This window comes from Excalfactoria chinensis, chromosome 5 (assembly GCF_039878825.1).
Source record: "Excalfactoria chinensis isolate bCotChi1 chromosome 5, bCotChi1.hap2, whole genome shotgun sequence".
Classification (NCBI taxonomy): domain Eukaryota; kingdom Metazoa; phylum Chordata; class Aves; order Galliformes; family Phasianidae; genus Excalfactoria; species Excalfactoria chinensis.
In genome coordinates this window covers 40,731,388-40,756,962 of record NC_092829.1, presented here as the reverse complement: position 1 = coordinate 40,756,962, position 25,575 = coordinate 40,731,388, and the positions used below count along the sequence as shown (strand labels likewise).

The following is a 25,575-nucleotide window of genomic DNA, read 5'->3' as shown; positions in this document are numbered from 1 at the left end:
GCGGGGGAGGGGCCTCCCCTCGGCATCGGCCCGCGGCGGGAGGGGGCGCCGCGCGTCAGCGTCACGTGGCCGGGCCAGGCGGGCGCGCGTGACGCAGCTTCCTGCCGCGCGCTCGGCTTGACGCAGCGGGCGGTGGCCCCGAGCCGCTCGCCCCGCCCCCTCCGCGGGTCACGTGCCGCGGGGCGGTGGCTGTAAGCGTGCGGCGGCGCGTAGCGCGCGGGTACGGGGCGGCTGTCGGGCTGCGGGGCTGTGCCCGGCCGTGCCATGGCCTCGGGGACGGCCGTGCCCACGGCGCTACCTGCGGCCGTGCCGGACTCCTATAGCCACGTGTTGGTGGAGTTGGAGTGCTTAGACCCGCTGTTGGCCGCGCTGCGGCTGGACTCTGCTCGGCTGAAGGTGCGTGATGGGTAGGACGCTTTCAGCTTGGGTTAATTCGCGTAGTTTCCTTACGCGGGCTGTTGCGTAGTTGTTGTTTTAATTAAGCTCCGAGCGTTATTCATCTCGGTGCGTGGATGCTCCGTTATTTAGGGTGCTACGGGAGATGAGGAAGTGAAGGCAGAACCGTGCTCCGTGAGTGTTTTGTCCTTGTAGGGTGAAAAACGTGACTTGAGCTCATTCCTGTCTTTTGTTCAATTCAGTCTCTAAGAACACTTTTACTTCCCTGTTGGCTGTGCTGACAGCGTTCCACCAGCAGCCCGTAAGGCTGGCGTGTGGGGGACCCCTTAAAAGTACGACAATAACAGAAACAAAAGGTGCCACTTTCTGCTCTTGCTCAGGTTCTCCGTTGTGGTCTTTTCTCTTGCAGTGCACGTGCATCACCGTGTCAAGGAAGTGGCTGGCTCTCGGCACCTCAGGAGGAGGGCTGAACCTTATCCAGAAGGATGGTTGGAAGCAGAGGCTCTTCCTTACCCATAAGGTATGGGGATAATGCAGAGAATCATCGAGGGGAAACAGGCCTGGGGGAGGTGTGCTTTCAGTTTGTTGAGCTGTCTAAATGAGGTCAGATTTCATACTGCTGCACTGTGAAAAAGTCTGTGGTGCTGAGCTATCCGCACAGTGTGCAGTGTAACAGTGTACGTGGGATGTGATAAAGGTGGTTTGAGTAGGGCAGACCAGGTCTCTTTCTAGTTAACAGCAGCCTGAAAGCCACCTGAATATGTGAGAGTCAGAGAGAAACCCTTCAACACCAGAGCAGCTGACACATGGGTCGCGTTAATGTCTGGGTACCAAACTGTGAACTCTCTGGGTAAGCAAAGAAAAAGCAAGCTAGCATGCTTTGTTTCTGAAAGAAGTCAAGAAAGGGGATTGCTGTTTCTACATCTGGATACTGTTTTCTGGGAGCTGCTGTTGCTCCCTGTGTAGCATGGATGCAGCCATCTTTTTAAGATTATGAACATCTTGCTTAATTCTTGGCGAAAGCAATGCCTGTAGTTACAAAGATGGGGGACTGCTTTCTAAGTTTTTACATTGGCAGATGATATGCGGTTGGTTTTCTTAATCAAGTCATGCTTTGGGCTGCTCAGTATGTGCAGACAAAATCCAAACAAACAGAACACCTGCAACACACAGATTAATCTGTGTTATTTCATAGAGATAAAAGTTATGGCCTGGTGGAGGTAGTACAAGAGCATCACTTATTTGCGCTCCCTGCTGTATTTGCTTTCAGGAGGGTGCCATTTCCCGAGTTGCGTGTTGTTTACACGATGAAGACTATGTTGCTGTTGCCACTAGGTGAGCGATATAAACCTGAATGTTGGCTCGATGTTATGAAGTAACTTCTGAGTTTCAAATTGATGTCTATTGAGAACTTGAGGGGAGAGGGGGCAAGGTAGGGAATTAACTGGTAGATGCCTCAACAGAATAAATCTCTAGGGTAATTATTTTAGTAAGTTGTTTTTCTGTAACAAATTATCTATTTGAGAGCTAATTCATGTGAAGTTATGTTGATAAATGTTCTCCTGAGACCATTCAGCATTGGAAGAAAGATCTTCATTGACTTGTCACAGTGAAATTTATAGCTGACACCATTTATATTAAAATGTGAATACTCATTTTTCCTCAAGCTTAACATTCTTGTTGGCAATACCAGTCAGTGTAAGAGTAACCAACCAGCGCTGCTGCTGCTGAGTGGCACAATGAAGGATGTTTGGCTTCTTGAGAGCATGCAGCCTCTAACGCAGCCAGCTCTGAGCGGGACTTCTTGTATAGGTATTATTGGTATAAGGCATTTTTATTACTGGTAAAACACTGAATGTCTCTACATGGTTCATTCTCAGCTTGTGTTTTCTTTTCAATTTTGCAGCCAGGGTCTTGTGGTGGTCTGGGAGCTGAATCAGGAACGCCGTGGGAAGCCAGAACGGATTTATGTTTCCTCTGAGCATAAGGGCAGAAAAGTTACAGCTCTGTGTTGGGATACAGCCGCCCTGCGTGTTTTTGTAGGAGATCACGTGGGGAAAGTATCAGCCATCAAAATTAACGCATCCAAACAGGGGAAGGTAAAATATCGCTTACTTTGTTTGAGATTGAGAGGTTCCTGAGGGAGGTGGGTGAGTTCCTTTAAGTGACATAGAATGGAGGAAAACTTGTGTTAGCTTTGTCTGCTGGGATGAAAAACAGTCTCTTGAGACAACAGTTAGAAGTGATGACTTGTAAATTTGCTACCCTTGCTTTAGCCAAGTTAGTAACTCAGCAAAAAGTGAATCTAGAGCATTGAAAACTGTGTGATTTAGCAGTGCAAAGGAACAGTGGGTTCCAATAGGCTTTCCATGAAGAGGTTCTGACCTAAGCTTGTCCAGCCTTCACAGACTTGAGCAAATCCACAGTGTGTCTTAAATGTATATGCTATGATCAAGGTAGAGCATGGTCTTGTAGAATTCCCTTCAGGTAGGATAGAACGATATAATGGTTCTGCCCGTTAAGACTGCTGAGTCTCACATGTAATGCAGTTTGTTCAGAGCAAGAAATTGATGCATTCCAAACAAAGATGACAACATAAAGCTGTCAGATACAGAGACAGTCCACTAGAAAATGGGAGAGGAACTCCCAGTAGTTTCTTATGAATGAGAACATGACTTTGTTCTGCCACCCATGCAGACTGGGGGACTTGTATAACAGCATTTGGGTAGTTTGGTGCAGGGTAATTAAAAAAGAAAAAAAGTGTGTGTGTTGATATAAATCACCAAAATCTGATGGAAGGTGGTTTGGTTTGGGTTGCATTCAGCAATCCCTCAGATGTCTATTTAAGACTGTTAGCCGAAAGTACCCATGGGCAGAATTGAGACAATTGACAAGCACACAAGGCTTACAGAGGAGTAAAGAACCCTCTCAATGTTACAAAAGCCATGCTCTTTTTATAAAGAAATATCAGGATGCAATGGGATAAGATGATCTTTTTTCCTTAAGACTTCAGTAATGATCTTGGGAAGAAAATAATTTGAACTCAGATGTCTCTGAGCAATAGAACCTTTTTCTTTAAAGGGAGAAAAGAGAGGAACTGCACTGACTCACTTTGTCTTGTGCTTTCTATTCGTAGCACACACGAGCCTTTTCTGAATTCTGCAATTCTAACTTCAAATAGTCTTTGTACTAAACTAATGCTTTTTCTTTTTCTTCTTTTTTTTCTTCTTATTTATTTATTTATTTTAAATCATAGGTTGCTGCTACTTTTGTGATGTTTCCTGTTCAGATTATAACCACTGTAGATTCTCGGGTTGTTCAGCTGGATTATTTGGATGGAAGATTGCTCATATCTTCACTGACACGCACTTATTTATGTGATACTGAGAGGCAAGTTATGTTTTCTTTGTAAAATAGTGAAATCTCCAGAGTCGTGCAGAATTACTACAGTTGGGAGGAGCTTCTGGAGATGATTTACTTTCACTTCCCTGCTTAAAGCGTAGTTTAGTAGAACAGATTGCACAAAATTGTATCTCATGAGGTTTTGAACATCTTCAGGAGGGGAGGCTCCACAGGTTTTCAGGGTAGCCTTTCTCACAACACTCTCACAACATCAGAGGCTTTTCTTATGTTGAAATGGTGTTTCTTGTATTTCAGTCTGTGCCTGTTTCCTCTTGTCCTCTTGTTGTGTGGTGTCTGGGCACCACCTATAACAGCCTCACTCTTTTTGCTACACTTCTGTACACCACCCCCCCCCCCCCCCCCTCCCCATTGGGTACTTACACATGGGTAAGACCAGATAAGACATGCATGCTTCCATCAGCTTTCCTTGCGGGCTGAGCAGGCCCAGCTTTCAGCCTCTTCTCAGGTGGTGGGTGCTGTAATCTCATCATCATCATCTTTGTAGCCCTAAACTGGACTTGCTCCATTATGTTCAAGGCTCTCCTGTACTGAGTAGCCCAGAACTGACCCCAGCACCCCCAGAAATGTGTGAGCAGTGCTGAGCATTGCTGGCTTGTACTGAGCTTGGCCACCATGACCCCTACAAAGTTGCTCTGCAACCAGCTGGAGCTGTTTATCTATCCCATGTTTCCTTGGCTTCTCTGCGAAGATGTGCGAGTTGGTGTCAGAAGCCTTCCTGAGGTCAAGATAGATGCCTAGTTTCCCCTGATGTAACAATGCAGTCATTCTTTTGCAGAAGGCATGTTAGCATGATTTCTCTTTCATAACTCTGTGTTTATCTTTCCCATGCCTGGAAATGATTTCTGGGATCATTTGCAGTGCTGCATTCACAGGGATGATGTAGCTGAGGTTGTCTGGCTGGTTCCACAGTTCCCCCCCCCCCCCCCCCTTGCCTTTCTCAGAGCTACATTTGCTATCTGCCATTGACAGGAACTTGCCCTGGTTGCTATGACTAAATTCAAATGGATTGACCACAGAAGTTGTCTTCAGCATTTGTGGAAGAAAAAGAAGCTCATGATCTGAGCACTTATTATAAATTAATAACTATTTCTGCACCTGGTCTTTTATAAACTTAATGCAGACTTCAGTGTATTCATTGCAGAATTTAAAAAAAAGAAAGAAAAGCCAAAACCAACAGAACAATTCAGTAATTAAATTTTCATTCTTTTGTTTTTCAAAAGTAAGAGAAGATTAATGAGAGCCTTTATAATGCAGCCTTAACAAATGCTTTTTCTCCAAAAGAGAGAAGTTTTGGAAAATTGGTAACAAAGAGAGAGATGGAGAATTTGGAGCGTGTTTCTTCCCTGCTGGAAAAAACACTGGGAATCAGCAGCCGTTGATATACTGTGCCCGGCCTGGCTCGAGGATGTGGGAGGTGAACTTTGATGGAGAAGTGCAGAGCACACATCAGTTCAAGCAGCTTCTCTCATCTCCGCCTCTCCCTGTTGTTACTCTCAGGTAATGTGTGTGTATTATTGGTGATAAAGCAGCTTGGGGCTTCTAGGCTCACTGAGAACTCCCAGTGCATTCAGATGTTAATCCTACTGCCATATTACTATGTTCTCCTCTAATAATGGAAGCTGATAACTAAATAAAAAAATCCAAAGCCTTGGTTCTGTAGGTGTCTGTGTAACTGCAGAAGCTCAAGCCAGCTTTGGGTTTGAAGAGCTGAGGATATTATATTATGAATGTGGTGCTGTTGTAGTTAGGCCTTGTAACACACAATGATTTTTCTTTATAGGACAGATCCTCATTATGCTACTTCCATCTGCTCTGCACAATCTTTATCTTTCCCCAAGCTACTATATTTGACGTGAGTATTTTTCAGCACGGTTTCCTGTTGATAAAGTAGTTTATTACCACAGTTAACTTTTGCCTGGGTAACATCTGCTTTGCTTGCAGTGAGCATTATGTTTTGACCTGGACAGAAAGAGGCATTTATATCTTTATTCCACAAAGTGTTCAAGTCTTGCTGTGGAGTGAAGTAAAAGGTAAACTTTAAGAATCTTAGCTATGTAATATTATCTCTTACATTTGCCGCTTCTGAAGTCCTTGTTTAACACGGAACCTTTATGAACTCTGTTTCTGCAGCTGGATTGCAGAACGTTTATTAGAAAACTCATTTTCTTGTCATCTGTCAGCTACGTCCTTGAGTAGTAGACTTCTCCCTACCCCTTCCATCCAACCCTTCCCTCTGTACTCAGGGGACCAAAACCCACTGTAAGCATACCTTACAGTACAGTAATTAAATGCTACAAAGTAATAGCTGCATCTGCAGTAGTTTTTCCTCATTTCTGTTTATTCTTAGGCCTCCTCTGAAGGGTCTGAAAGGTCAGGGTGTTCCTTCTAGCAAATGTTTTTGTTCTTTTTTTCAAAGCTAATGATGTTGCATTTCTCTTGTGTTTATCAGCCTTTATGTAGTTTTCTATTCTTCTTCAGAGGTAAAAGAAAACTAAGTAGCATCCGTGCAGCTCAGTAAAGTTTTGGTATTTGTGCTTTGTAGCTGTTAAATGCTGGTGTAGCACTCTGTAGTTTTTTTTCTTGCACCACTTGTGCTGCAGTGTATTAGACTGTTGCATGGGGTCAGGTGGGAAATAGGTTTTCAGCTTCCTCCAGGAATAAAAGGGAATCCTGGCTGAATGTTTCAGACTCTTAGATGCTTTTGTGCAAATGGTTTTGCAGATATTCAGGATATAGCAGTTCACAAGAACGAGTTGTTTTGTCTGCATACAAATGGAAAAGTTGCACACTTTTCCCTTCTGCTGGTGGACCGCTGCGTAGAGCGCCTGATGAGAAGAGGGTTCTGGACTCTTGCTGCCAGGGTCTGTTGTCTCTTCCAGAATTCAGTTATTTCCTGCAGGGTGAGTAAATATCACTTTAAGTATGCAGTGCAACTTCACTCTGTTTCCTGTCCTTCTCTTCTCTTAAGTTCTGAAGTTCATATTTTTGGAATCTTTAAAACGTCTGCTGGATGTTATACTTCTAGCATGAAAACGAGCCTGTGTATATAGTGCTTTTTGGATTATTATCATTATATTTTTAAAGTAGGCATCAGAAAAAATAATGCTTCTGCTTTACTGTGTACTTTTAAGGCAAGAAAAAATTTGCCTCTAGAAAAGTTGGAGCACCTGAAGTCTCAGCTGGATGCTTCAGCCCAGCAGGATCTCATCTCACATCTGGAAGAACTCATCTTAAAATTGGAACCTCTAGACTCTGCGTGCAGCAGTAGGAGGAGCAGCATTTCATCTCATGTAAGTGCATTGGCAGTGCTCAAAATTTTACCCAGAAGCTTTATCTTTGTGGCTTACAGCCATCTCATTGCTCACCTTGAATATGAGCCTTTCAATTTTACCACATCTACTGTACACAATAATGCTACTTTCTGAGGGTAATTGGCATAGAGAGGTATGGAATACTACTTGCCTTCTTTGAGCTCTTGTATTCCTACCGTCTTTTCATATTACTTTATGACTAGTGGCTGAGATGTGAACAAAGATTGATGCAAAGAAGGCTTTCTCTACAGCTGAATTTTGTATTTTACAGTGTCTCATTGAAGGTCATCTCAATTGTAATTGTAACTGTAGTCTCCTCTGGTGAAAGTGGTGTATGTGAACATAGAGAACTACCCTAGCTCTGTTTAAAAAAAAATTGTCTGACTCCACAAAGCTGAAGCAGAAAGGTCTACAGAGAAATACACTTGATTTTCTTTAACGTTTTCTTGTACATTTTTCGTCTCGGTATTTACTTGGTTTCCCAAAAGCTTTTCAAGAAAGGGGTTGCATTCCATAATTAATACAACGTGAGTTGTATTGATGAGTGTTCTTAAACACTTGGAGTGTTTAAGAAATGAAGCTTAAAAAACAGTACTGTGAAGGGTAAACAAATTGGTTTTGGTGTTTTTTGCCATTTGCAAATGAGAAAGTGAAATTACATTGACTGGATGCAAGCCAAAGGATGTATGTATGTCCTGGAAGTGGTGTTAGAGGCTCTGTAGTTGTGCTACCTGGGCATGGTTAAATAGTAAAAAGAATATGGACTCTTGTGTACATGACACAAAAGCCAAGATGATTTTGTCTCATAATCTCTTACAAAATACACTAGTTGTTCTACAGCCTACTTTCCTAAGAGCAATTGCAACATTTACATCTTTGTAAAATCTCTGGACTTACACACTTAGCAGCATGTATTTCCTTATCCATTCTGGATATGTCAGAAGATTGATATTGCATATGGCTTACCCACATAGGGAATTATGAAGTGCTGTGAGGTTGTTTATGTGGAGATTGTTTTTAATTTGTTGCAGGGTGTTTAACAAGGGAGTACAACTCAAAAAACGTCCAAATTTTCTTCTGTCTGACAGGAAAGCTTCAGTGTCTTGGACTCCGGCATATACCGTGTTATTAGCCGAAGGGGCAGTCAGTCAGATGACGATTCATGTTCTCTCCACAGTCAAACCTTCTCAGAAGATGAGAGGCTTAAAGAATTTCATGCACACCATGAGGATGAACAGGTGGAGCTTGGTAATATTTTTTTAATGCAAATATGTTTTTCATATGCAGTGCTTATGTATTCTATGGGAGTTTGATTATTTTGCTCTATGCTTTTACTTTCCACTATCATGCCATCCATCAGTCTTCTGATTCAATCAGTGGGAACAATCAGTCGTCCCTCCTTCCAGTCAAGCTCCTTCTTGAAACATTGGAGTGTTAGTTACACAGAATGGAAAACTTTAAAGGCAAACAAAATGAGAGAAAGAAATCAAAAGGCACAGAAAGCATTTCCCAGGCTAGCTTCCACACAATTCTTTTTCTACCTTTATGTGCAATACAGCATGAACGCTAAGATTATCTTGGCTGACTATGAAGGTGTTGATTGAGCTTCAGATGAGATTTGTTTGCTGTCCCTGTCTTTCCAGTAATTTCAGCTTCAGGAAATAATTTGTTAATCTTGTCTCTGGGTTTTTCTTCAGGGTTAGCTGTAGGCTTAGAAGAGGAATGTTATTAGCTTTCTTGCAGGGTTTCATTTATAAAGGGGATTGCCTGTTAGATACCTGTAGGTTGTTATGGGAATTATACAATTGTTATTAACTAATATTTAGACTATTCAGGGAACTTGTTTTCATTTCTTATCAAATATCTGTCACTGGTTGAAAGGTCGAGTGAGACAACGTATATTCTCTTCTCTGGTTGAGATTGGGAGGAGACAAAGAAACCTGGAATGATGATCATGGTAGGGTAGAGAGGCATTCCAATAAAGTCTGCCCTCAGCTGTTACAGAGCTGTCTTCCTCCTTGAATAGTCTGAGTGCTTTGCTGGGGGGAAAAACCATGGTGGGTATGGGGAGAACAGGGATTTTTACGTTTCTGTTTGTCAGTGGCATTTTCCTACTGACTGGATTATGTGATGTTTGTAGCCTTTCCATTGACCTTCTTTTAACTTTCATCACCATGAAAATGATAAGTGAGAAAATATACAGGAAGCCGATGATTTCTAACATTAAAACTCTAAAATGAAGAGTTGTAGTTTTTGAACATTAAGAGTTAAAATTGTTCTGTCTGTTCAACAAGTGATAGCAAATGTAGTGATGATTTCAAAGTAGAAAGGTTCTGGATGCTCCTTGAAGTAATATGTCCCTCATTTGATATTTAAGAGAAGTAGACTTAATGAATAACTCTGTTTTCTTGCTGCACTGATGCTGGTTTCCCTGGTCACAGTTATGTAAGATATCATAAGCTTTTAGATTATTGATTTCAGTGATGAACAAAGGGGCCTTTTGGCACAACCAGTTAAGATCTTTAGGTGCTCTCTAGAGAGGTGGTGAATTCTGATGGAACTTCTGTAACAGGATAGCTGTTTCTTCTCAACAGTGCAGCTAGTTCTGACTGTTGCAAAGGTGTTTATTTTCCTAATTTTAATCACTTAAATGTGCAGCTTGTAACAGGAAACAACTAATCAAAACACATTGTAGGTACTAATAGGTGTATAAGAATGAAGGGGAAATAGCCAGTGGTTCTGTATTTCCTTATCAAAAGTCAGAGTATTGAGTTATGTCTTGAAATCCCTTCAAATAGGGGAGTGATTTATTATACCATATCCACGTTTCATGGTGTTTATGTTCATACATTATTCAGCTTTTAGGAAATAGGACAATGTGAATTGATACATATCACAATTTTCCTAACTGCTTAAATAACTACTGGTGCATTAAATCGTGTTTTTAGTCCTCTAAATGAACTGTAAGTCTATTTTTTGAAGATAGTTTTCAGGCAGTTGTGATCATTGCTTGCCTTGCTGTAGGGCCTAAAGACCATTAACAAAGCAGACCTGCAAGGTTCAAAGTCAGTAATGAAACATTTGTTGAGTCTATGTAGCATTTTTGTCTCCTTGGAATCATCACCGTGAAAGGCTAAAAAGGATGAAAGTATCTTATGCGGGTTGTCTAGTTAGGAATTAGAGACTTGTGTTTGTTTCACTGTTTCATTTTTTCATGTTTCTTTGTTTCAATTCCATTTGTTAGACAACGTATCTCATGCATCTGTGACGATAGAGGCTGACCGGAGTGAAACATTTCTCCCATTCAGTATTCCTTTATCATTTCGTTCCCCATCTCCTCTCGTCTCTCTCCAAGCTGTCAAGGAAAGGTAAAACTTACAGGACGTTCATTCATCCATTACATCTTTCCCTTTTCTGTCCTCTGAATTTGTAGCGTTGTCTGGTATAGTTTGTATTCTGTTCTATAAAAATGTAGCATCTGATATGAAACACTTGCGATGCTGCCCACTTTGCTCAGCTACTTAATAGGTGTCAAGGGGAAGCTTTGATTTGTGAGGAACTGCTGTAAGCTTCAATGGAGCTCAGATTTTGACCTTTAGATTTCTAAATATCTAAAAATGTTTAATAGTGTCTTGTAAACTGTGTTTATGGTTTGCACTTTCCTGGAACTTGAATTTCTGAAGAATCAGAGGCAGCTTCCTCTAGGCTGTTGTGGACGGAAGTTAAAGTATGTAATTGTTGCTAGGTGTTGTCAGAACACACTTACAAAATATGCTGTGTAGTCTGCCATCTTCCTCCTCTCACACATGCACCTTTCAGTAAATCTAGTTAATTTCCCAGGTGTTTGTGGAATAATGGTAGCTTATTCTGTGTCTGTTTTTGTGTTGCAATCAAGCTGCTTTTAAAACTCATTATAAAATAGAAAGCAGATGGTGTTAAATCTGTAACTTAAATAATTATTTTCAAACTTGTATGTTTCTCACTCAAAATGTTTCTGGTCCGTAATGATGGGCTGAGAAATTGCAGGTCTCTCTCTTGAATATGAGGTCCATGAATTGTATTCTGCAACAAAAGACTGTAGCTGGTATCAGTAGTAAGAAGATCTCAGCCTGCTTTGAATTCTTTCAAGACCAGGAGCACTTCTTAAGAGTTCAAGTGCAAGCAATTACTGATAATATTTGGAACTGAATTTTCAAGTACCCTCTATGTTCTATCATATTTTACAGTTTCCCCATAATTCTTCACATACATTTGAAGTCCAGTCTATTGTTTGAATCCTTTCTCTCTCCTGCAGAAACATCTGACTTTTGCTATTCTTTTGTATAATAAAAGATGCCACATTTTCTGGTGAGCAAGTTAAAGGTTTGGCTTGGTTCTTGTTTTTTGTCTTTGACGTCCTAAGCTAGTCAGAAGGCAAAAGGCTGAGTTCTCTGTTCAGCTCTTGGTGACAAGGTTTTCTTTGTGGCAGTGGTAGAAATAATCGAGTTTCTGTATTCTTGTTGAGATTTCTCTTGACATATCTGAATGGCTAGGAACTGATGGCTTGAAAAGGATGTTTTTAATGAGCTTTATAATCTGAAGAATTAAGTTTGAGTACTGTAAAACCATTTATCACCACCAGAGGACCATAATCTCCTAATGATGACTTGTGCTTGATGTTAGTATGTGGTCCTGTTCTTCAAACAGCAAGCCCCTCTGAGTCTTAAATATGGAATTATGAATGAAGTATGAATTCTGAGCAGTTTTTCAGTGATTTTTGATCATTTTTTTCAAGACTTCTTCAGGCCATAAAGACTTTTGAAATTATGGTTTGACTGGAAAGAAATAGTTTGATTCTTTCAGGTGTGAACTTTCAGTTTCAAGTGTTTGAACTTCTTTCTTTTAGTGTTTCCAGCTTTGTACGCAAAACTACTGAAAAGATCGGCACACTTCATGTGAGTCCTGATAGCAGAGGGAAACAAGAGGCAAAGGATGATGAGCAGCAGCAGGAGGCGTCTGTTAATCTGGTAGCATCTCCACAGGAAGAGAGGGAGTAAGTGCAAAATCTCATTTTCTTAGCAATTGTATTTGCTGGATGTTCTGAGGATAGCAAATCTAAAGAAAACCTCCCTTTTGAGCAGAATGGGGAGCTTGCTGTTTCCAGCTGCTGTCATTACTCCAGCGGGTTTCACTGATTCTCCTTGACTCCTTACCTGGTTCAGTCAGTGAGTGAGTCTGGATGCTGGAGTGTGCAGTCTCCACAGAGCGTGTTTGCTCATGAGCAAGAATGCAGTGTATTCAGCAACACTTAGGTAGTGCATCTGTGGTGCCCATCATAGGTATGGATACAAGTCTGGCAGTTTATATCCTCTCCTGAGCAGAGAGTAAATACTTCCTTGTCTCTCAAAACTTTTTAATTATAGCTATAAAGCATCTACCTTATTTAATGTTTGTCTGAATAGTACAAGGCTAAATTGCTTCATATTTGAGTGGTTTGCTAATTTATGCAAACTTTCATATGGTGACACAATTATGTTTTTATGCAGCATCATCAGAAATCAACTGTAGTTAGAGCAGAAGTTACAGTAGAGGCCACAGAAGTTGTTGTTCTTGATGTCCAGTATGTTGATAATTCCTACAGAGCTTCTTTTGAAATAAGTGTTTTATTTATTAAATAATGGGATTAATGTCATTTCTTGACAAATCCGAGGAAAATCCTCACATCAATTTAATGTACTTTATTTACAACTTAAACTAGTGTGTTTTCCTAGATCGGAATTGCAGAACCACCAGCTTCCAGAGGAGGATCATCTAAAAGATCTTAAGGCTGCAACAGCAAAAGCTATGTAAGCTAAGAAAAATCTGATGTCTAGATACATTGGGTTTCAGTAGGAAAATGACTTTTTAGTTCTGTATGAAAGAGTAATGTTGTGAACGTCTTCTGATGTTGCCTATAAGGCTTTTATTTTAGCTAATGATTTGTTTCCCCTGTTTAAAACCAATCAGAATGCTGTAAGCTTGCTTAGGACAGAAGGGTAACGCTGAAGTAACTATATCCTAACTACATGCAAACCAAAAATCAAAATGGGAACAAGCACAAAAAAAGAAAACAAACAAACAAAACTCCAAAAAACCCACCAAAGCAAACAAAAATCAATTCCAAAAGAAAGCTTGGGGAAGTAGTAATGATATACTAACATCAAATGTGCATGCCGTGATTAGCTTAAATTCTGTCTGATTCAGTCAGAACCACAAGAATAGCAACTGGCTGTAAGTCAGGTTTCGGAGTGTATACTTAAGAGTTACACAAAGCACATAATATTTCACTTGTGACCTCTTACAGCTGTCAAGCAACTTAGCAGCTTTCTCTTCTGCAGAGCCAAACTCCAGGATCCCCTGTGTTTGTTGGAACCACAGTGTATGAAAAGGGTTTTACAGGAGTGGCTTGTCTTTCTGGAAGAAAAATTTGGCAGCAAAGAGCATTTTGCTTCCTCTGTTCAGAAGAGCAAGGCTGCATGTGCTGAAGAACAGAGGGAAGTCCTGGAGGAAAACCTGCAAGGAAATCCAAATGGTAGAGACCTAATAGGCAAAGAACCAGGTTGTGTGGAGGAGGACTGCACTGAAAACAAAGATGAAACCTGTGAAAACCAAACCATACATGAAAGTAATGCTGATTCCAAGGGACTTCTGGATGGCTGCTTTCAAGTGTCTCCTCCATGTGACCTAGAACCAGATGTTCTCAAAGACCTGGTTGAGTTGACAACGCTGTGTTTTGAACTGAGTGTAGTTTCATGTGGAAATGGTGGTGCAGAGGAAGGCTCTGATCAAAGCCTGCCCCCGGCAGCTTTGTGGACCTTGGCTTGTAGATTTATACAAAGCTACTTCTTCCTTTTGGATTTAAAAAGACTAAAGCAGTGTATTATAACCATGTATACAAGCAGCCCTAACGTATGGGAAACATACATTACAGGATTGAAAGGTAACTAATGAAGGTTTTATTACTGGTAAACTCAGGGCAGGATTTTGTTTGGGATGAAAAATGGGGAAAAAAGCTCAAAGATGTGTCTGCAGATTTTCCTTCTGTGGATACAGTGTGATATGGGGGGGAGCATTGATTGGTAGATGAAAGTTTTTGTTCTGTTTTGGGGTTGTTTGTGTGTTTTTCCCCGGGAGTCTAAAAACTGTTGGCTCCTAGGAGAGTCTGTTCCTGCCTTTTCTTTGCAATTCCTCAGAAACTACTTTTGAACCTTTAATTTAGATGGAGTTCGGTTAAACACTGTGATAGTTTCAGAACAGCTCTACTTAAAACCAAGGGTTTATTCTTCAACTATCAGAATAATGTAATTGGAATCAAACGTAAATGGTAGTAAGCAAAAGGTAGGAGATGAGGCTTCAGTGTTTGCAGTGGCCATTGAAGATATGGCTTGTAGAGTAATGTCGTCAATGTGAAACAAAACCGAATGGTTCTATGCAAGTGAATGGCTTGTGATCGCTTCAAACTTCTTTTTTTTTTCCTGCAAAAATTCTTTAGTCTCATTAAATTAATGCTTCCTGATTATGTTGAAAAACTGAACTATGCCTGTTCTCTGTATTCAGCTGCTTTCTTGTGTGTTTTCTTTTAAGAGTGAAGTAGTCTTAGCATTGATTTGGAACTAGTAGAGATCAGTCAATGAATATAACCTTTGATGGTTAGTATCGGCTATTGGGAATTAGTTCAATATTTGTATTTTTGTGAGTGCCTTAAAGATAAAAGTAATGTATACGTTTCTAGTTTGTCCTCAGTGGGACTTGTCTGTGGAGTAATACCTGTATTTCATCACAATCAAGATTCGTTTGAGCTCTGCTTTCTGTGACATCAGTGACCAAACTGAAGCTTTGATTTACTAGTAGAAGCAAGTTGTTGTATACTGAAAAATGTAGGTCTGTGGATTATTCAGCAGAGTGCACACACACACACACACACACACGTGTGTGTATATATATATATATATATATATATGTCCCACAGTGGGATTTTTTTCAGAAGAGAAAAATGACTTCTTGCAAGGTCCAAAGACTTCAAGTGAATCATTCTGTGCCTTAATTATATCATCTGTAACTGTATCATGTAAGCACTGCTCAGTGATGTTGATATCTGTGAAATGAACACGTGGGCTCAGTTGATTTATTACTGCTGTTAGCTAATGTTCTGTGAAGGCAGCGATAACTTTGGTTCCTACACTTAACAGCAGCCATGTGTGTTAAGGCAAAAGACATTGCCTGTAATACGTGCACTAATTTATTTCAGAGCTAACGTGTCACAGTCCAATGACTTTGGCAATGGAAAATGAAGATATGTTGAAAATACTGAAACAGCTGCATGACTCGGGGCCTTGGGATGATAGCCCTCTGTTGCTGGTACATGTTCAAAGGTTTGTAGCTAAGTCTTCCTTTCCCTTGTCCTGCATGCTGTTAACTGAGAGCTTTTCACTTGACACTTTGTAGAGCATTCTGGGAATCTTTTTAAGAAGATCACCTTTCAGTGCTGTCTTGCACTTGAAAGGTATCTTTGCAAATAGATAATGTTGTTGTTTGGCACTGAAAAATGATTGTTTGTTTTTCTCTTTCTCTGTAGACTTTATGAAAAATTTGGGGAAACGGCTCTTCGGCCCTTGGTCAAGTTCTACCCTTCCATTGTGCCTTCTGATATCAAGCAGCTTTGCAGGAATAATCCAGCTCACTTTTTAGCATACTTAGATAGCCTTTTGAAGTCAGTGCCAGAGGATACAAGGTAAAGGGAATGCAGAATCTCTTTATCTTTTGTCATCTAGCTGTGGGGTTTTTGTTCATTTGTTTTCAACTATTTCTGTATCTCTGGTGTTATAGATGCCTCTTCATTCTGCCAGATTTAGTTGCTTTCTTAAACTGGGTTTTGTTAGCTAAGGTGCTAGTTTTGACAGAACTTTTGTGAATAATGCTTTGAATAGAATGGGATTGTTCGTGTGCCTGCAGTTCAGTCTACTGAGGCTGGACAGCATATAAAAAGGGGAGAAAAACTCTGTGTGTGGGAGGAATGCAACCAGCAACCCATCAACTTGTTTTCCCCTCGCTTCCTAGAAACAGAAAACATTCTAGATTTTTCCATATTTCATTTTATATTGTGGTGGTCTTTTTGTCCACGTGCAACTTTTTTCATGTCTCTATATAGCCAGCATATACTTACCAATAGTATTTTTCCTATATGCTTTGTTTTCTAGGTCATCTCTCCTTAGATCTCTTCTGCAACCAGAATCAGTACGACTGGATTGGCTGTGCTTGGCAGTTTCTCACGATGCACCACAAAGAGCAAACACTGTAGATGCAGAAGGAAGTCCCAGGTAAGTGAGGATTTGCCCAAGGTTCTGAGTGCAGCAGAAAGCTGGTCACTGGGCTTTTGGCTTAAGTTCTAAATGACAGTTACGATGTCAGTGAATCCTTGAGGCATTTTGCATATTGCAGAGCTGAGCAGAAGTAACAAAAGGATTAAATAACTTTGTCCATGATGCTTTACAGAGTGACTGCTCCTACTGAAACACAGCAAGGCGCTGTGTCTCGTGTTTCCCTTCTCTCACGTGCTACATCTGATTTTTTCATAGAGAAAGCATAAGTTTTTAAAGAAAACATGAATACATAAGAAAACAGATTTTCTTATCTTCTAGGCCACGGTCGCATTTGTTTACATGGGGATACAGCCAACTCATTCTGCTTTTGATTAAACTCCCAGCTGATTTTGTTACAAAGGAGAAGATGGCTGATGTTTGTAAATCACATGGGTGAGATGAAAACTTCATACTTATACTCTGACCCTGAAAAGATACAAATGAAAGCCACCTGTCTGCTCCTTCCGCTGATGTGTTTGATTGAAAAGTGTTTCCTCTTTCGAGGATGAACTTTAAGAGCCCAGTTTGATGCACTAGGTACCCATTTTGGATTGCTAGTATTGCCTGTATATACTGCAATGGGTGGTACTGCTTCTTACATTCAGGACATTCAGTTGCTTCCCTTTTGACTGATGTTGTAAGTGAATGCTTTACTATTGTTGGCTTCAGTTTAGACTGAATATGTGATTCCTGGAAATCTTTACTCTCTTATTTAAGGTTTTGGCCCGGATATCTTTTTCTCTGCCTGGAGCTGGATAGAAGAATAGAAGCTTTTACTAACATTGCTCATTTGGATGATTTGAGCCTGTTGAATGAAGAAGATGGTTAGTGAATCTTAAGCAGTATGAATGTTTTTCTGCAGTATTGTAACAACCCTTAGTCTTTACTGATTACATTTGTCACAACTGTTGGGTTTTCTTGTAATGAGTGTTTTGGAAACCGTTCCATTAGCTGAGTGTACTGCAGCAGGTCTGAAAAACATCAATGGCTGGTATGCTGTTAAGGATGGGCAAAACGATTGTTTGCTTTATGACTCAAAAGAGCCTTAAATAGTGAAGCATTGCAAAACTTCACATGTAATTCAGCACTGAATTTTTATACAGTCAAGGCAAAATTTTCTTTACTGATAATGCTGTTTTTATTACGTCTCTAAAGGGAAAATAGCTTATGTGCTTTTAAAGTACGGACATGTTTAAAACAGTAGGCTTGTAACAAACCGTGCTTTGCAAGTAATGTTAACAAACTCATTTTGCATCTAGGTTTGATTCCAGAGACCACAGAAGAATGGAAGTTTCTTCTTCATCTCGCACAAAATCATAGCAGTGCTTTGCACAACGATGGCCCACAGAATGGGGATGCTGTTAGCAACAGTGGTAGCCCTGGCTGGCCAAATTGCATCACTGTGGAAAATGTAGCTCTTTTATTAGCGAAAGCCATTGGCCCAAATCGTGCCTTGCCTCTACTGCAAGAGTGTGGCTTGATGCTAGAATTGTCTGAAAGATTTACTAGTGTCTGTGAGATACTGAAAATTGCTGAGAAAAGGCAAAGGTAAGATGATGCATCAGTGGAAGATGTTTGTACGCACACCATTTATTTTAGATCTTTGTGCTTTAAACTTTGTACTCCTGAATTCAATTCTTGAATTTTAAACTCAGCTGAAAGCTTTTTCACTTAAGAACTGTGTGTTGTGCAATATGGGCACCTTAAAAGGGGCAAAAAGGAGGGGAAGTAAGGGATCATAAGATATACATGAGGAAGATTCTCTGAAGATGTCTGTCTTGCTGAGCCCTGCAGCTTGCCTTCAGAGAAGGCATGCATGTTGCTGTCACCTCGAAAATGTAATTGCATTTCTGTTAAACTTTGCTTTAAAAAGCAGAAGTGTTGTTCTTTCTGTTGTTAGCTTTTTTTATACTGTTTAACTTTTCCTTTGCTTTTATTGCAGAGCCCTGATTCAGTCCATGTTGGACAAGTGTGACCGATTCTTGTGGTCTCAGCAAGCATAGAGATGGCCGGGAAAGCTTTGGGAACTGTAACGATTGTACGTTAAAGTGCCTCTGAAACTCACAGGCTCTTAAAGAAGTGAGCTTCACTCCAAAGATTTCACTGTCTTGAGCCAGTGTCCGTCTGGCAGGTATCTGACTGGGAGCCATTCACAGTTCTTCCTCACTCCTTTGGAGATGAATTTTGCACTCCGGAACTTAAAACAATCCAGTGTCTATCTCAGAAATGAGCTGCGAAATTTCCAAGATTAAAATGTATTTTCTGAGTCTGCACAACTTAAGTGTTAAGAATATGAATCCCCCAAAAGCAGGTTCTGGTGTATAAAACTATTTTTGGTTGGTTGGTTGCAAACATGAGAAGCTATTCCTGAGATACATCTGAGTGTGTCATTTCTTGTTTGCCTGTGAATTGTGTTGATGTTTATCAGAATGGATAATAATACCGATTGATAGCACTTACATTCATTCACTGTTGGACTGTAAGATATTTCTAAATTGCCCCTGGCTGTTTGCAAAATAAGACTGTAAGTGTAGCAGTGCTATTTCAATACACCTCAGGACAACAGTATTCCCCAGTGCATTTTGACCTTTAGAAAGCAAGAAGACCTTGCCTTATTTTACCCTGGGGAAAAAAAAAAACAAACCCTGAATGTTTATTGTTTAGTTGATGCCATCAAGCTAGGAAATCTTTTTGAATATCAGCTAGAATATGGATATGAAGACATAAAATCACCTGGGTTTAATTTCACATCTACAGAACTCTGGTTTGTATGAACGTGGTTTCCATGCTAGATGCATGTTTGAACAGATTTTGGTGTAGGTCACTGATTTGGGCCCTTCTCTCTATCACTTTCTCACCTGTTCAGCAGAAGGTTGCAGTGTCGGGTCAGCAGCTGATGTTTGCAGAGCTCAGTTAAACAATAAATAAATTAATGCATGCGTTAGAACTAAGTTCTAATTCTTCAATCCCATGTCAATAAATGACCTCAAAATATTTCTTTGTGAAGGTCTAGAAATAATCTTAGGTATGTTTGTAGTACTTACACTGTTGGGAAATGATGCTTTTATTTTAGTCAAGATAAGACCGTAGCAATACAGCTTTCAGACTTCTGGTGGGTACGATCTGACTTTTTCATCTCAATTGCAGGAAAGACTGTTGTGAGGAGTTTGTTATCTCATTAGAGGAAATGAAGCTACAGATAGAGAATTAGTAGCAGGCTTTCATCTCTTAATAGCGTGGCATGTGGAAAATTCCTTAAGTAAGTAATTCTAAAAAAGAAAAGAAGTTTTCAGTTCTATGTTTTATTGCTGGGAATAGCCCAAATCTTTCTATCGGAAGCACACCACACCCTCATGTTTGGAATAGAACCCAGGCACTTGCAGTGTAGGGAGGTTAAATAGGGAATGTTTGTGCCTGTTCTCTTACCTGCCAAGTCAATGTGCTACTACCTCAGTGGCTTAACTGTTTCTTGCAGCACATCAAGCTGAGTGCTGTTGCTGCCCTTAATAGGGAAGTTTGCTGAATTCATAACAATGTGGCTGCCCTGTTTCTGGACTTAACGGTATTGCTTCATTTGTTCCGTGTGCACTGTGCACATAACAATCTCTTTTTTGCTTCTGTGAGGTTTTTGTACACTTGAGTAACCACTGGTGAGAGCTGGGGTGGGGCTTTTTTCCTTTTTTTTTAACAATAAATCATAACTTTACATTCAAAGTTTTTTGGTGTTTTCTTGTTTTTTTTCTTAATCCTTGTGTTAGAGTAGTTGTGCAGTTGACATAATGGGAAGCATTTGTTAACATCTGGTGACTGAAGTGCTGACGACTTCGATTAACTTGTCAATAAGGAGTGAGAGTTTATTCTTGAAGGAAAGTTAAACGTGAAGGAAGTGTGATGTGAAATAGTTTCATGTCTAGAATTCAGTTACACAGCACAGTGCCGTCATCAGAAAGCTTCCTGAGGGATCCCATCTACCAGCTCTCATCAGCCAGTCAAGCATGCATCACCCATGGTGCGAGCCTGCCTGTGCTGAAGCAAGTGGGCCGTGGTTCCTCTCCTGTGTTGCTAACTCTTGGTAGCAGGGACCCTGAAGCAGAAATGAATAAAGGGAGCTTTGCATAGAGCAGCTTTAAGTAAAGTCCTCGACTTGCCTCAAAACACAACTTCACTGTTAAAATTCATTTACTAGTAGGTTTTTGATGGTTTTGTTTAAGATAAGCATTTGTATGTGCAATCTGTGTCTTACAAAACTAGGAAATTTGCAATCGTTCTACAAGCCTAACACCAATGCTAGCACATATTGCGCAGAGCAGCATTACCAAAACCAAAACAACTGTAGTTTTGTTTGGGTAAGCCAAAATAAGGAGACTTTATCTCCTGCAGTATAGGAAAAACAGCATTTACTGCTGTGCCTGGGCTGGGAATTCACCTTCCATTTCCCATTCAGAGGCTTATTGACTTAGATTGCGAAATGCCTAGATTGCAAAATGACTGCATTTAGAGATATTTAAAATTAAAGGCCGGTGTGAGGGGTAGAGCTTGCAAAATGTGCTTTTATCTTAACTGTATCAGATCATCCAAAGTCAGAAAACAGTCTCGGAGGGGCCCTAGTGGAGGTTAGATGTACCTAGTATGCAGGCAGGAACATTCCACCCTCCTTCCCTCTCAGTGGCAGCTTGCTCACATCTTTGTGCAAAAGCAGCAGTTGTTGGCTGCAGCTTCCTTCTTATGGGCCAAGGGCTGTGACTGGGAAAGCAGGCCCAGAGGAGTTGGAAAAGCAGTGCTTTCCAGGCAGAGTCAAGAATAAGCAGTTCACAGTCTAAAGTTCCACACCAGTGCCTGTCTTGTTGCTGTTACCCTCATGTTTGTGTCATTTTCAGTAAGCAGTGGTTTGAGAACGTGAACTATCAGACCAGGTCTGAAAGCCCAGAAATGCCTTCTGTGCTCTGGAAAGTTCCTTAAATCAGCTCTGTGGGCACCTTCCAGGTCCCTATATGTAATGATGTATGTTTTGCTGAGTTCTATCCAGGGTCAAAGGAATCACTTTCCTGTTGTGACTTAATTTAAATTAAAACTGAAGACAAGACAGACTGGGTTGCTTGCAGCCAGCAGAGAAGGAACTTGGGCTGATAGGTGCTGGAAGGAGTTTAAGTTGTCTGTACGATGTAAACAGAACTGTAATAGAACAATGCTCTGCTCCCTATGGCAGCTAAGGTGTATGTTAGGTATGAGGTTCATGGGTGGCACAGGCAAGATTTTGTCTGCCTCGTGGCTTTTGCAAAGTTTTCCTTTCTGCTGCATTGGGGTAGAGATTCTCCTCATCTCAAGTCGTTCTACTCAGAGGTTATTTGTCCTTCTTTTCCAGGCCTGTCTTTGGTAAGTGTCTCTCACTCCTTTAACTTAAATGTTTTCTTTGGAGTCTGAGGTGTCCAAGGAAGAGAAGATATCAGCCTGGGCTAATGAAACACCACGAACTAATGCACCTCTTTTACCTCATGCTCCAGCACTTGAGCTCTGGCCACTTACTATGAGACAGAACTGTGAATGGGACAACTATGCATACTTGCCCTGCACAACATTTAAGGTAACTCCGTAGTTGTTAAATCATGTATGAGACCACGTAAAGGGAGGCATTCTACATGTTCTGTCCAGAGCCTTCTGCAGCGGAATCATGTTGGTTGTTGAAATGGGCAAGCAGGCACCAAGCACTTTTTGACCTGGTGCAAAAAGAGGAGGATATCAGGTACTCAAGCTGTGAACCACACCAACAGGGCTTGATGGTTAATATGCTTGTCTTAAAATTGAGCAGAGATTTGGCCATATGGATTTGAATTTCCCTTTCATTAAAACATTTGTTACTGCATTACTCTCCTTCCTTTAGCCTGCTGGGACTGCACTGAGCCACTCTGGAAGCAGAATGGCATGAGGAGTCTGTGGGAGCAAGCAAAAGAAGAATGAACCATTTACGCCTTCCCTGTGGTGGCATGAGCATGCACTATCTTCAGGTGTTTCCAGTATGGGTATTGGTGTATGCAGTGGAGTTACTATCATCTCTGGGATCCATCTTGTCACCCCAACACCTAGCAGCTCCTGCAGCATTTCTGGTAGTGCAGATGACCGTTCCCTGTTGTGGTTTCATGCATTGGCTGGTTAAGGTCCACCGTGCTGCTCCTTTGTTCTGCATCCTCAGAAAGACAGAAGAAACTATGAAAAAAGCTCCTGGGTTGAGATGAGGACAGGGAGCTCTCTTAGCAGCTACTGTCGCAGGGAAAACAGACTCGGTGTAAGGGAGACTAACGTATTTTATTGCCTTCTGCTAGCAAACTAGAGCAGTGAGAACTAAAAGCAAAGGAAAATCACCTTATCCCCAACCCCCTCCTGCCTGCTCCCTCTGAGCTGCGCAGGAGAGCAGGGGCTGTGGACGATCCATAACACTTAATATCTGCTGCTTCTCCATGTTGTTCTTTGCACCTGCTCCAACGTGGGGTCCATCCCACAGGATGCCATCCTTCCCAAACTGACCCTGCATGGGTCTCCCACAGGCTGCAGCTCTTCAAGCACTGCTCCAAAATGGCTCAGTACCATGGGGCACGGTTCCCCCAAGGCAGCAGCTACCCCAGCCCTCCTGTCTCACTGTGGGCTCCTCTCCACACACTGGTGCTTCTGCAGGGGCTCTCCATGGGCTGCAGCAGAACAGCCTGCTCCACTGCGGGCCTCTCCTAGGCTGCAGGGAACTTTTGTTCTGTCCTGGAGCACCTCCTGCCCTGACTTTGGGGGTTGCTGGGCTGCTTCTCACATTTCTCACTGTCATCTTGCAGCTGATGTTGCGCAGTGCTTTTTCCCTTCCTTCAGTCTGCTCTCCTATAGGCGCACTCAGTGTTACTCATGGAACTTTGCCCAGCAGCAGGTTCCTTTTGCAGCAGCTGGAGCTGGCTTTGATCTGACATGGGGCAGCTGCTCACAGAAGCCATCACTACAGCCTTCTGTTACCAAAACCTGGCCATATAAACACTTGTATGCTTGTACAAAGGCACAGACCCAGTCTTGTACTTGGAGATGAAGGCAGGTGATCAGGCAGCTTCTTCTCTGAGCTCATTCTAGCACAAGAGCCAGGAAACTGAAGTCAGCCACAACATTTCAAACACCAGTCTGTGTGGAAGTTTCTCAATCTGTTTGCTATGAGGAGCACATTTCTTGTGGAAAAAAAAAAAAAAAAAGCACTGTATATTTTACAAAACATTGTGTAACAGGATTCATGAACTTTCAGCCAGGGTACGGGCACTTATTGTAATACTCTGTTGAAAGTGGGGTGGTACTGGGAAATTCCCAGCCCTGGGTGTCCCTTTCAATTTCCTCTTTTCTGGGGTTTAAATCCCTTATAAATACCCTCTCTGAAAGCACACAGGACAGGCTTCACTTCCACCCAGCCTCCTGGCTTTGCCTTTCTGCAGTGGTGAGTGATTCTCTGAATTTTCCTATGCTGGGCTCTTGGGTAGGCCATAAGCTCTGGGGTGGTTGCATGAGTGCTCCTGCAGCTGCCTGGATACAGCCATGGGTGTGATGAGCGTTAGGTCAGAAATCTCTAAGAGGTGCTCTAGAACTGCTAACCTCTCTCGTTTTCTTACAGCTCTGTGTCAGGCTTGGGCAGGGAACCATGAGGCTCTGTGTCTGCTTCGTGTTGCTCTCCATTGTTCTATATGCAAGTGCTGACAACCCATTCTCCAGTGGTTTCAAGTTTGTCAGGGATGCAGCTGGAGGTAAGTTGTTCCATCACCACTGGTCTTTCTCTCAGGACCCAATCCCTGAGCATAGGCTACATACAGTCCTCCAGTCAAGGGGTTTTGCAGTTCTGCATTACGGAGCCTCTTGGTCTCTGCTGCTGGGAGAGGACCTTGATCAGCCTCCACAGGTCCTTCCAGTTGGTGACTCCCATTGAGAGGCCCATTTGGTCAAGTGTCTCTGTGTTCCTTGGGTCTATCCAAGCACAGCATGAAGAATATGACGGGCCTGGGGTCAAGCTTGGGGACACCCCTGCAACCAAACAAGGCACAGGAATTGCAGGAATAGGCACATGCTCATGGAGAGCTTCTTGTGGACAAACTGGGTGCACAAACCCTTTACTGCTGAAGTCTCAGAATGAAGCTGGTACCTTCCATAGTGCATGCTATGGATCTAAAGTGTCACTGCCAGCTTGCTTTGAGACAGAACTCCTCCAGCCCTTGAAGCATCACAGCCAGGCAAAGCCTCCATGGCTCCGTGAAGTTCTCCTCGAGGAGCCCCTTTTCTACTGCTTTGCTAAGCTTCCCTACTTTAGTAGAGGTTGATAAGAGATGTTTCTCTGTGGAGCCCGTGGGACACATGGGGCTTTCTGGCTCAACAGCAGCCATGGGCTTTCTGGCTGAAATGGTGCTTGGCTGCTGCTGGAGTAGGATATCAGATTTAATCTCAGATTTAATCTCACCTCTGTCTGCTCTCTTTAGGCGCACGGGATATGTGGAGAGCATACCGGGACATGCGTGAGGCAAACTACATTGGTGCTGACAAGTATTTCCATGCTCGTGGCAATTACGATGCTGCCCGGAGAGGACCCGGTGGTGCTTGGGTAGCCAAAGTGATCAGGTATTCATCTTGTTAGCAGGGAGTTAACAGGGATCCGTGTGTTCCGGTCCGAGTGAAATCCTTCTTGATACGTATTAAGCTCTGCGTCCAGAAGGGGAACGGAGGGGAGGGGAAGCAGCGCTGCAGAAGCAACAGCGTTACGGGAGGGAGGGAGGCGGCAGAGCGCAGGGCCGCGGCTGTGGGGTGCCGCTGGTTCAGGCGGCCTCTCCTTGCAGCGATGCCCGGGAGAACTGGCAGAGCGGTGTGAGCGGCAGAGGCGCGGAGGACACCCGGCTCGACCAAGAGGCCAACGAGTGGGGCAGAAGAGGCGGCGATCCCAACCGCTACAGGCCCGCAGGCCTTCCCAGCAAATACTGAAGTTGCTCCGTTCCCGTTACCCCTCCCTTGTGCAGCCCAATAAAGAAACTGTCGCGTTGTCAGGACTCGCCGCCATCTGCTCTATTTGTGTCCGA

The 25,575-nt window shown here is 42.2% G+C and overlaps 2 protein-coding genes across 2 annotated transcripts; both read left to right on the top strand.

The window, feature by feature from the left end:
• Positions 1–137: 137 nt before the first annotated feature.
• HPS5 (HPS5 biogenesis of lysosomal organelles complex 2 subunit 2) lies at positions 138–18,880 on the top strand. Its single transcript, XM_072338925.1, has 22 exons — positions 138–396; positions 806–916; positions 1,667–1,731; positions 2,303–2,495; positions 3,653–3,786; positions 5,101–5,316; positions 5,600–5,671; positions 5,761–5,849; positions 6,541–6,719; positions 6,951–7,109; positions 8,219–8,378; positions 10,375–10,498; positions 12,016–12,162; positions 12,881–12,955; positions 13,487–14,088; positions 15,397–15,520; positions 15,724–15,879; positions 16,346–16,465; positions 16,787–16,900; positions 17,225–17,331; positions 17,767–18,055; positions 18,450–18,880. The coding sequence occupies exons 1-22, from the start codon at positions 265–267 to the stop codon at positions 18,508–18,510; spliced, it is 3,429 nt and encodes a 1,142-aa protein (XP_072195026.1). The 5' UTR covers positions 138–264; the 3' UTR covers positions 18,511–18,880.
• Positions 18,881–23,899: 5,019 nt separating this feature from the next.
• LOC140253111 (serum amyloid A protein-like) lies at positions 23,900–25,559 on the top strand. Its single transcript, XM_072338496.1, has 4 exons — positions 23,900–23,957; positions 24,132–24,261; positions 24,985–25,123; positions 25,339–25,559. Exons 2-4 carry the CDS (start codon positions 24,159–24,161, stop codon positions 25,478–25,480), a joined length of 384 nt encoding a protein of 127 aa, XP_072194597.1. The 5' UTR covers positions 23,900–23,957; positions 24,132–24,158; the 3' UTR covers positions 25,481–25,559.
• Positions 25,560–25,575: the final 16 nt, after the last annotated feature.